General features: G+C 36.7%; 1 protein-coding gene across 4 annotated transcripts in view; it reads left to right on the top strand.

Annotated features, from left to right (window-relative positions):
* Positions 1 to 12,241, top strand: part of LOC134527243 (ribosome quality control complex subunit TCF25) — a 361,743-nt gene that overhangs the window by 254,847 nt on the left and 94,655 nt on the right. Inside the window, exon 10 of one of the 4 annotated variants that reach the window (XR_010074132.1) lies at positions 55 to 134. The exons of 2 other annotated variants lie outside the window; for them this stretch is intronic. Coding sequence is in view for 1 of the 2 variants with exons in the window: in XM_063359743.1 (XP_063215813.1) it covers positions 55 to 168 (114 nt within the window). In the remaining variant the exon portion in view is untranslated. Of the gene's footprint in view, positions 1 to 54; positions 2,797 to 12,241 lie in introns of those variants that run through there. One more of the 4 variants, XM_063359743.1, reaches the window with a different exon arrangement.

The raw sequence follows: 12,241 nt of genomic DNA, 5'->3' as shown, positions 1-12,241 counted from the left end.
TCATTGATTTTTCTACCATTGATAATCAGCTGACAACATGTCCTCTTGTATCAGATGAGACAACTTCAGAGTGTGACGAGGAGACTGCCCAGGCAAACGAAGATGAGGATGATACGGAAGAGGTTGAGCTCAAGCGGCCTCGGAGAGAAGAAATTCGTGCTGCACTAGATGTGTTGGAGAGGCTGTTCTTAACATCCACAAATTTATCTCACCACATGGGAGTTCTCCAAAGTATTGAGAAGGATGTAACTCAGGAACTAGGGGCAATGAAAAAGCAGTCATTAATTAAAGACTTTTTTTTTTCAAAATCAAAGTGAATTGTGTGTTTGTTGTTGAAGTCAGTTCAGTTTACTTCATATAATTACATAGTCTTACTTTTATATTTTAGAACAGTGTTTTTTAATGTGTTCCCATGAAATTGAGTCTGCACCATCTGTTTTTAAAAAGATCAGTTTAACTAGAATTTATAAATATTACATATTTTTATTCTTAATGTGTTTACAGTTATTTACAAGTTTTCATAATTTTTTATAGTGATAAATTGAGAAATAAGTAACGTACTTTTTATGTTGTTAATAGTCACAACCAAAAATAATGCAATTTTTATGATTTCAGTATAAAGAACTTCACTACAACAAACCACTGGCAATCTTGGGCCCTTGAAGTTTGTTGTAGTGAAGTTTTACTGTAGTTCTAATTAAATCCTTTGTGTATATGGAGCATGGAAGTTAACTGATATCAGTGTATATTGTAACAAAGGTACACTCAGTTGATTTGTAGGGTACCACAAGGAACAAAGTTGTTTTTTTGATGTGATACTGAGCAAAAATCTTTCCATTATGGTAAATAATGAGCATGATTGTTGGTCTGCAATGTTAATGTATATTAAAATGATTACATAATTTCGATTACTAAAAAAAAAATGTGATATCATGAAAGTTTTTTAATTTACCAATTGCCACGAGCAGTTTACGCATGTTATATTATTTTTTATGTATTTTACTATTTTAGGGTTTCAAAAGTTGGCAAGTCTGTAAGTTGATGAAGATCCAGCAGATCTACTGTCTTTAATCAGCCCAAAAATATTTCAGTATGTTTTTCAATTTACGTTACATATAGCTGAGGAAGGATAAGGACTCTACATTTAATGAATTATATGTAGGTATGTTGGTTTCAATTTTACCTTGAACTTAAGGTTTCCATGTGAGTTAAAGAGAAGCATATGTATTATATGTGTGTGTCTATGTATGTACATACAGTAAAACCTTTTTTTGCGACCCCATTTATTGCGACCACCTCTCTATTATAGTCCGATTTCGAGGAACCATGAAAAAATTGCGGAAAATCCTAAGAAAATCGGACAGAAAATAAGTTTCTTGTGGTGAGTAGAGTGTTACTGCGTTTCTCTTGCCCAGTGCTGTACTGCTGTAGGCAGCGCATATCTAAAAATAGATACCACTTACTGTCGACCACTGTCAGCGCTTGACAACCCCCATTCCACATCCCTTTGCCGGCAGGGTGCAGATAAAGGTTTTTGTGGCAACATGTTTACGTTTAGCTTTTTGCGAGTGTCTAGTGTAGTACGCAGTTAAGGCAAAGCTACCTGCTGGATTTCTCTTGATTTTGATTACTATCGGTTGACAATGTTTGCTTAGTTTTTGAAGTCCGATTTGGTATATTTTCTGGCTTGAATTTGTGAACTATTGTTGATGACTTATGCAGGGTTTTTTTTTTTTTTTTTTTTTCCGATTTTGTGTATTATGACTTAATAAATAAAATACCATTAAATATTAATTACTATTAATACAATGCAGGAAAAACCCTCTGGCCGCAGCGTGTGAACATGATAGTCGGCCGCTCCTCGCCCTTGCTCATCCTCTCCCCGTACCCTGCGCTGCGGCCGATCTCGGATGCTGCTTGTACTTGTTAAAAATCACGTTATCTGCTTCATTTTAACAGAGTAAAAATATATTAAAACTGTTAGCAAATTGATAAAAGCTTTATGTGTCCCCAAAACAGGGTACAACACTGGCCCGCCAGTTGTTTCATTCAAAACGTGGCTAAAGAACTTGCATGGATAAGGCTGAAAACATCCGGCAATACGTGTAGGTTATAAGGAATCTTGTTTTGGATTGAGATGTTATGTTTTTAGAGTAGATATACACAGCGACCGACTGGATGCACTGCCGCAGCGATGTTTATTTTGACAGCTCAAGCAATAATTTTTTCCGTGGGTTGATAGAAAAAGGTTGCTTCACCCAGCATAAAAAAAAAGGCTACGCCACTTATTCCCCACGCAGGAAACACACTGGCTAGGAAACACAGTGGCTGCCGTCTGTCTCCCCCGCATTATCTTTCTTCAAACATTCCACGTCTCGCCTCTCGCGCGAGCAAAAACAAGGCGACCACGCATTGGGCCGTTTTATGCTTTGTTTGGTGACAGCAGTTTGATTTTATTCGGTATATTCCTTTTCATAGGACACTTGCTATTAAAATACATTTATATTTAAGTTTGAAAGCTTGTAAATTCCTTGCCAGAGATGACTGAAATCTAACTTGGTGTGAAAAGTGACATATTTTGACATACTTTTTTTTGGGCGTGTTTGTTGGGGAGGGAGGGGTCCGAAAATATTTACAACGATCTTACCCCTCCTACACCGCTTTAGTACCCCATTCATAATAGCCCAATTTTACGGGAGAAGGGAGGGTGAAATGAGCATTTTCTCACTGAAGGTTTTTCAAAGCAGAGCGAAGTTGGGGTGTTATAAGGGAGGACACTAGATGGTTTGTGTGTCTGGGAGGGATGAGCTAACCTTGAAGAATGTGATCGTGGGGAGGGAGGGGTAAGCTTATGCGTCATGAAGCCGCTGCCGCCAGCCAGTCGGGCGAGCTTAGTGTGCGCCAACTCGCATTGCAGAACCTACCGCTGCCATATTTTTAAAGGAATTGTCCCATTATTTTTTTGTTATTCTTACATGAACATTATTGGAAGTATTAAAGCCGACACAAAAATAAGCTGTGTGTTAAAATTAACAAATTTTAATGATCTTTCATTTCATTTTTTTTCTTCTTCTGCTTTTCACATTTTGGTCAAAAGTCCAATTTTTTGATGGTTCCAGAGAATGTATTTGTAAAATCACTGCTTCGTTAAATCCGGGGTTCGTGACATCGGGGTTCTAGTGTATTTAACAACGGCAAGCAGAAAATGGACATGTAAATTAACCAGTAAAAATAAACTGTCTTTTGACATATTTTCTTTAGAGGTGGCCTGTAGCTGTAGGGCGACGGACCTGTCATGAAGGTTGAAGTGGGTTTAAAGCAAAGCCGTCTCGCATTGTGAGTGACAGCATCCTGCCTTTGTACGGCTGGTTTCTTAGCGAGTATCGGTTTGTTGGGGGGGGGGGGGGGGGGGGGTGTTTGAAATCAACTGAAAATTTCGGAAAAACATCTATTACGACCCCCCCCCCCCCCCCCCCCCCCCCCCCCTATTACGACCCTATTCCTGGGAACCGTGAGGGGTTGTTTCAGAGAAGTTTGACTGTATTATGTTAACGTTGTAATGTATACACAGACTCTCCTTTTGTAATTCCCAAGGTTTACCCAATTTACTAATTACATCTCAAAACCAACAAAACATATTTGTTAATAGAGTGTGCAGTCCTAAAAAATGTAATAAAATTACATTTTCAAAAAATTCTAGAATCTATTACAGGTAAAAACATACTATTCAACAAAATGCATGATATTAACAAAGGTTAGCACTACAAGCTGACAAATTTTCAGATTTTTAAGAAATGGGGTTGTTGCACTCCAAAGACCACCGGACTAGCTCAGATATTTTACGTTTTGGGCTTCGAAGGGTAACTCACAAGGTACACTTGCATATTCGGATGCTAAAAAAGTGAGGTTATGTTTCCCTTAGAATATTAGTTATGGGCGATGTTTAATTTCAATGATGTCTCTCGTACACAAAATGTTTTTCACTGATTATGTATTTATACCTTACGAATCCACGAGACATTTGCCGCCATCTTGCGACCACACCATTTACAAGTTGAAAACAGTATTTTACTTTCTCACAACAAACAAGCTTCATTAATTTGGGTCACACGCTGACTGGCCGAAAATTGAATATTAAAACAGTTCGAAGTTAAGTCCTGCAGTTGCACCCAACTTTCGGTACAATGCCGAAGGACAATGTCCCCGGAAACAGTGACAAATTTTAGTAAGTCCTGTTTTGGGCGATTACCGACAACTATAGTCACTAAATTCTAATTGTGACCAAAAAACGAAAGTAAGGTTGATTATAAATCGGTGACACCCGGATCACAGCCACGAAATTTACTCTTTAAATCTTCATAATTAAGTTTTGAGCCACCTACTCAACTAACCACCTCAGTCGCTGTTCAGTAGATGACTGAAGAACCAAAACGACATACTGGTCTCAGGAGAGACCAAGGATTGCACCATGACATAACTTTCGGCCAATCACAGCACAGTATCAAACACTCCCTCCAACACCAGCCAATCACAGAACAAATTACAATACATGAAAAAACTCGGTACACACATAACTCGGGGCTTCCCTTGATCTGTCTCTTTTCAGCTTGACATCAAAATCGGGGACTCCCAGAATATTTTCTCACGCTAGTTGCTCTCTCTCTTACACCGGATGCATCATTATCGTTTTATCGCCTCGGCGTCACTGTGTCGACGCACGCCTTTCTTTTTCACTCTAACTGCCACGCAACTGGCATACATGATTTCATCATCCCACGGACAAAATTATAAAAGAAAAATACTTTTCAGTGCATTTGCGCATATAAACAAAATATTTAAAGCATAAAAAACCGTTACATGGCTGTTTCATAATAAAGCAAATAGGCTTAAACAATACACAAATATTAGAAACAGTAATTAATTGAGAGAGTACATTAATAAAACATAAGCAAACATAAATATTAACATGGAAAACAATTATAAACGGTAAAATATTATCATGAAAGTTATTTGAAAAGATTCATTGTAAGTTTCAATGATTTACCACATGTACTACAGTTAGGTTATGACTGAAAATTATTTAAACAACTTATACTGTATTACTGTTAAAACATATTATTCATAAATACTTAAAGAAAAAAGGGGGAAGGCACTGTCCTGCAATGCTACATTACCCCACCAACTTTTCAATTAAATGTACAGAATACAGTTACTTGAAAAGTTCCACAAAAAAAAATTGTATCCTTATAAAAATATACAACCATCATATCACATTAATTAAACAATATACTTTTAGCATCAATTCATAAGATAGCATTTATATAATATTCCTTAAGTTGAAGCAAAAAAAAAATATTATCATAACATTTTTATTTACTTTTACAGTACTATTATCATAAACAATTCAGTTTTTTTCAATTAATTTTGTCGTGTAACCAATACACAAATGTTTTTACTATCAGAAAGACATTCTTCTACCATGTGTGGGTGTTTATCAATTTCCTTTATTTAATTTAGTAATTCTACATTACTGCTTCTGAATTAAAATTATTTTTTCTCCATAACTTTGTGTTGGACCATTCTTAAATTGTTGGTTGCCATCCATACCTTGTATTGTATGTAACATGCTCAATTATAATCTTTCCCATGTGTACTTCTTGGTGTATTCAGAATTCACATCATAAACTGTTTTATCAACAACAAATTATCAGTGTCATACTCATGAGGGGTAGGAGCAGCAAAGGAGCAAGGGACTTTAGCAGTATCCTTGAAAAAACCATCGGACTCTTATGCGGACCGGAAACATTAAAATTTAACCTCCTTGCCTCCCAACTAGCCTCGACAAAATACAACATAACCTCTGCTACCTTGGCAGGAACCAAACATTGTGAAACTTTAATCCCTGCTGCACAACATTAGAAAACAAAACTCTTGAACTAAATCGTACAAATACATTACAGTACTTTACAACGCTACAATCCTCAAAATGGTTCCCACTTAGTTGAATTCCAAAAAAAAAATTTAATTTAATTTCAAAAGAAATCTTCATGATAATATCTGAAAAAACAATTTCATGGTCTGAGCTCTCAATCTCTTTGAAAGTTATCACAATATCCAAAAAACAAAATGCTGTCAAAACTTAAATGAACACTTACGATAGATGCGTGTAAATCATGATATTACCACTTATACAAAATACATATCACTTTTCTACATACTACAGTTGTACATTTATCCTTTTCATTTTAATTTTTCATAAAAATTTTCCATGGTTTGAGTAATGACACATGCCAATTGGCACCATTAACTTTATATACATTATGCCCTGCAATTGCTTCTACAACATATGGTCCATTGTACCTTGTGGCCGACCCTGGTACTCGATCTCCCGACCTCTCAGCCCTTCCTCTCGCTCATCCCTGCGATCCCAAGTCTCGAGCAAAGCTACCACTTCCTCAACGGTTTTAGCTCTGAGACCCAAAATACAGTTTTGTACATGGCGATCAAAATGGTGTACATGTGATATGAACCTCTCATTTGAAATAGGGTTGCTCAAGTACTTGGCTTGGACGTACAACCTTTGCACATAATGGGCCATGGGGCCATCTCTACCTCTGTGTTTTCTTGAGAACAAGTATTGCAAAAATTCATCCTGAATATATACCCCCCAATATTTGTCCAAAATTGCCTGCTTTGCCTCTGCAAAATTTTGCCACTCACCCTCTTTTTGCATTCCCCATTGTAGTGCGGTACCCTCTAATCTGTTTACTAAAAACTCGCTAATTTCTCCTCAACGTTCTTTAGACATTAGATTCTTACTTCATCCCGAAATTTTTCACATTGGTTACAGATTTTTCGGTTTTCAATCAATACTCTTTCTACATTAACTTCAAAATTGCTTTCAACTTTTTCGATTTTCTTTTCATTAAGAAAAATACCCCTCGCATTGTCATGAACTTTACCTTGCACCTCAATGAGTTCATTGTTGTCCCTCTCACAATTATTTCTCATTTTTTCCAGACTTTCCTCTACTTTCGAAATTTTCTCTTTGTTTACTTGAACCTTATTTCCAACAAATGTTATATCTTCTTTCAGAATACTTATCTCTTCATTACATGATCCCAACCCAGTCTGTATTTCTGTAATCCCAACTTCACATTCATTTACTTTGTTGGTACATGTAGCTACCTGTTCATTAATGTTAATTTTGAAATCTTCAATTTCACTTTTAACTTAAGTTATTTCCTCGTGTAACTGATTGACTATTTCATGCCTAAATTGTGAAATTTCTTTCCTGATCTGGTCCTGTCCTTGTTCAATTTTTTGTTCTAACCCCAGTGTATTTCGTGCAATTTTTAATTTCCCAAATTTTTTGTCATTTCCATTAATCTTTCCAACATAGAATGGCTCACCACGTCTGACCCCCCCATTACATTATTTAGAACTTGTTCTGCAGGAAGTTCCAAATTTCCAGGAACTCCCGGGAGACATGAAAAATCCATATTTTCTTGAGGGTTTGACAAATTTTCTCCCTCTAACATTTCCACATTTAAGATAGGCAATGCTTCCCGATTTTCTGCATTTTCAAAAAAAACAGAAATTCGCTACTACTTGCCGTGCTACTCATTTTCTTACAATTTTTTCCTTCAAAACAAAAAACATGTACCTAACCTCAAAAAATACAAAAAAGTATACAAACATTACTTAGAAATTTTCTCAATTTAAAAAACCTTGCTGAATTAACTGTGAATCGGTGCCATTCGGATATTAATTACACCTGTTTGTAATGGGCTGTCTGGAGGGGAGGATCGAAAGGGGCAAACGCCCAGGCATCCAGTTATATGAGCGGTCCAGCCAAGATATGGAGATAAATAAATGGATTTATTAGTTACTTCGGTAATATAATAACATCCAAAATGACATGAATTAGTTATACTACAAGTGTAAGGCATTCAATACAAGGTATACTAAGCAGTTTAATTATAGTGACGCACTGTGAAAGGACCTTTTTCTTTTGTAGATTTTCAACTGACTCGAGTCATTCTATGCACCATTTTCAAAGTGAGATACAATCTTAAATATCTTAATGCAAAAAATATTTACAGGAAATTTTTATCTTTGGCAATGCATGAAATAAGATTGTTCTTTATTCAATACATTGCGCTTAAGGTTTGTTTATGAAAAACATTTAATACGGCGATGGGAGAGGGAGGAATTCGGGACGTAAAGGAAGTCAATGTAACGTATTTGTGTAAAAAGAAAATTATTAATGACTTTCATTCGAATGAATATTAAAATATGTAGTACTAAATTAATAGGACAAAGATATAAGAAAGTTCTTGGCTTATGCCATTAACGTATTACGTCACACGCCACCGAAACATTGTCGCTTAATTTTAGAGGAATATTACCAACTGGGTGAGCGGAAAAAAATATAACTCAAAAACGCTTAGGCATAGGGTTTGGTGCAAGGTGTGTTAAAACGTATGACAAGTTGTATGTAGTAATATACTAATGATAATAATGAAAACAAGTCAAAAATTGTTTCCGTTAACGAGTTGAACTTGGGTAACATTAATGTAAAATTTTAAAAATGCCTTTGTTTAAAAAAATATTAAAGAGAAATTAAAATATATATAAATAACTACTTGAATCGGCCTATCATTAAATTGAAAACATGTTTTGAATTGTACTCAATAACATTTACTGCAAACTTTTGGTTGAAACCATTGAAAAGTACCAGATCGAAAGGAATTCTCTAGGAACACTCGTGCAAAACACAAAAATAACTGGTTATAACTGAACTAATATTTTTATAGTTACATATTTTATATTAACATAATTATATTAAACAGCCCTCATGTGTGCACACAGCTACACTATTGAGAAATTACTTCCTTACCTATTGTCAGGAAAGCAGAAATCGGACAGTAACATTTAGGAATGAAGAAAATATTTGCAATGTTGCTGACATAAACCATCATAGCAATAAACGAATAGCATGAGAAATACTGTATGTTTTCACATTTGTATTGCCATGAAAATAAGTTTTGAATGTTGGTTTAAAATGATGCAGCAAAGCAATAGCGAAAAAATGAAATAACCTAGCATAAAATTTTATATTCTCCACGGAAAAGTTATTTATTGGAGGTATGACCCAAGCAACACACAGGCTAATTATTACAAGGGAATTTCACAATTTAATTTGAAATTATTACATGCTAGTTTGGATAAAACATTAATAATTTAGCAGCATGATTGTAATTTTAACACTTGAATGCATATAAACGATTCATCATAATTGCTATACTACCAGAAATAATACCGTAATCGCTCGCGTAATTTCTGCAGTAATTTGACCACATTTTTTGCCCAAAAAATGGGGTGCGGACATTATGCGAGGAAAAATACAAAAATACAAAATTTTGTGTTCTATTCAAGTCGTGCGTCTTTGTTCTAATGAGGAAGGCGGAGGAGGCAGCGACGCGGCAAGAGGAAGAGAGAGGCAACGACTCCGCAGGGGGGAGAGGCAGTGCTATGACGGGGGGGAGAGAGGCAGTGGCAGCGCTGTGGCAGGAGGGGAGAGAGGCAGAGGCGTGGCTTAACCTCCCTCCTGCCAGCTAGCCAGCCAACCAGACATAGGAGTGTTAGAATCCTTGACCCACTTCCCTTCCTCCTTCACTTCCCCTCTACTTCTCCGACAACACTCCACATCAACACAGCGGCAGCGCGCTAGACCAGCTTTCTTTATCTTTATGTCGTTTGAGATAGGACTAACTGCTTACGTCTGGCATGCCTCACGACTGTCCTACTGAGAACGGACACTTACAAAATCACCTCCCACCGCTCACAATACATGGCTTGTTGTTTGATGCATGCCAAGCTGCCCTACCCTCAGATAAACCCAGAAAAACACGTTTTTAAATTTTCTCAAAAATGTTTACAAAACGAGGGGGGCTTATACGCGGGCGGGGCCTTTGACCGTGCTTTGTTCAGTTCAACGAATTTCCCCACCCTTTCAGAACAGGAGAGAAAGGACAGCTCAAGGTCACGGCTTTGTTTACAGAGCCGTCAACTTTCCATTCGTACTGCGTCCTTTAGGGGTGGCCAAAGTTGTGTTGCCCGCCGTAGACGACTGGTGCGGACATTATGCGAATTTTTAATTTTTTCTTTTAAGGATATATAAATAAAGGGTGCGGACATTACGCAAGTGAATACGGTATATGTATTGAAGTGGCACAAACGAAATTTCAAAACACTAAACTCGAAGAGCGACACTTTTTTTATATAATTTCTTAATACTGTAACAAAAACTACAGTACTATACAAACATAACTTGTAGAACATTAAACACAAAATTCATTAGCCCTACATTTATCTTAATATGATAATACATCCACACACACTTTACAAATTTTCTATTATCTTATTACTTATTTTGTTACTCTGTAACACAATACCACTCACTGGTTGTGGTGTCTAGTGCACTGCACTATGCACATTAATTGCAAAAAGATAAAATATCAATTAGTGAAAAATATAAATATTTGTCATAATATACACAACCCATGAATAGCTGACATTTACTTTTGGCAGAATCATAAATAGGAATACAAAATAATACAATTATTTTGAAACTAATATATTAATTAAACACAAATAAATAAATACTATGTATTCCTAAATTCAGTATTTATGTTTAACCGAAATAACATTCAGGTTTTTCCTATATATCGTGGCGAGATACGATGATCCATAGGCGTACCCAAGAGGGGGTGTTTTGGGGGTTCAACCCCCCCCCCCCCCCCCCCCCCCCCCCTACCGCGAAATATGGCAAGAAAATTATGAACACTCATGTCATTCGAGCTCAATTTCTAAACACAGAGCAACGAGAGAAATAACGTCACCAAGCAGCCCAATTGGTAAGTGAACGTAAACAAATTTGAATTGCAGTGGTTGGTTCATGATAGGTCAGTCTAAATTCTCAAATTGCGGTGATTGGTCTATGGAATAATCAGTTCAATTCTACTTTGATTATGTTTTAGATTTGCTTGGTAGAATTGGGCATTGAGTAACAGTAGTGATTGCGACCTAATTTAATACAAAAAACTATAAAACTATTAAAACGTTGGAGGGGGGGGGGGGGGGGGGGACGTTTTTTGGTCGTTGGTTTTGTCAAGTCCGGTACTTTCATTTAAATACTGTACATCTGTACGTATAACATGGTGTGTAATTTTAAACGACTGTTTCAAACATTGAAAAGCTGAAATGTAAATTTCTCGCCTCAGATGAAAGGGACCTCGTTGAGTGCAACGTGGTGTGAAGTTGTGTTTGAGTCAGTAGCTTAATGGCCTCAACTTAATGTGTAGGTGTTTTTAGCGAATATTGTAAAAGAACAATATAATTTAATATATATTATACTAGCTGCCCGACCCAGCTTCGCACGGCTATACTAATGGGGGGAAAATGAGACTAAATATCCCATTTACAGTAATAATAAATGAAATAAAATGCAATTAATTTCGACAAAAATTTATTACAATGCTTTGGAATGTACCGGAGAGAAAACGAGTAGCACCGATGATTTCCCGATTCTCGAGCACGCAAAGTACAACTGATGTACCCGTACTTCGCTACGGCAGTCTACAGGCAGAACACTTGCGCCGCTCATTATACATGTCCCTCCTTGTGGGTACGCCACTGTCGCACCTCGAATGGAAAAAAAATCAAAGCAATGCTCGTTGCCATGGAGATGCAGAAGGCATAAACAATGCAAAATCCCGCTGTCCCACTGTTGCCCGGTCTTAACCACCCTTAGGAGTTGATTTTCAGAAAACGTCATTCTGCATAACATCAGGAACATTACTGTCAAGTTCAAGTCTGTAGGATATAAAATTGAAAAAAAGGGCAATTTTTGATATTTAAAGTCTCCGTAAAATTGCAACGGTGATGAGGACTGCACTAACAGTGAATTAGTTGTTGCCATAGAAACGAATGAAGCACCAACAAAGCAACAGCCGTTGGCATGGTGATTTTCTACCAAAAACGGGAATTTTGATATTTTACCCCAAAACTCCCTTCGGAAAATCATATTTTAGTGAGCGTCTACATACATCACAAAATGAGTAACCATGCTAAGTTTCAATCGGTTGAAAGATTTCAAGTCAATCGTAATGAGTCAGTCAGTGATACAGGGTGTCTACAGGTCACGGAAGTCACCAAAAAGTAACTAAAATGAAGC

This window comes from Bacillus rossius, chromosome 1 (genome assembly GCF_032445375.1).
Source record: "Bacillus rossius redtenbacheri isolate Brsri chromosome 1, Brsri_v3, whole genome shotgun sequence".
Classification (NCBI taxonomy): Eukaryota; Metazoa; Arthropoda; class Insecta; order Phasmatodea; family Bacillidae; genus Bacillus; species Bacillus rossius.
The sequence above is the reverse complement of the archived record's forward strand: the minus strand, read 5'-3'. Positions and strand labels throughout refer to the sequence as shown.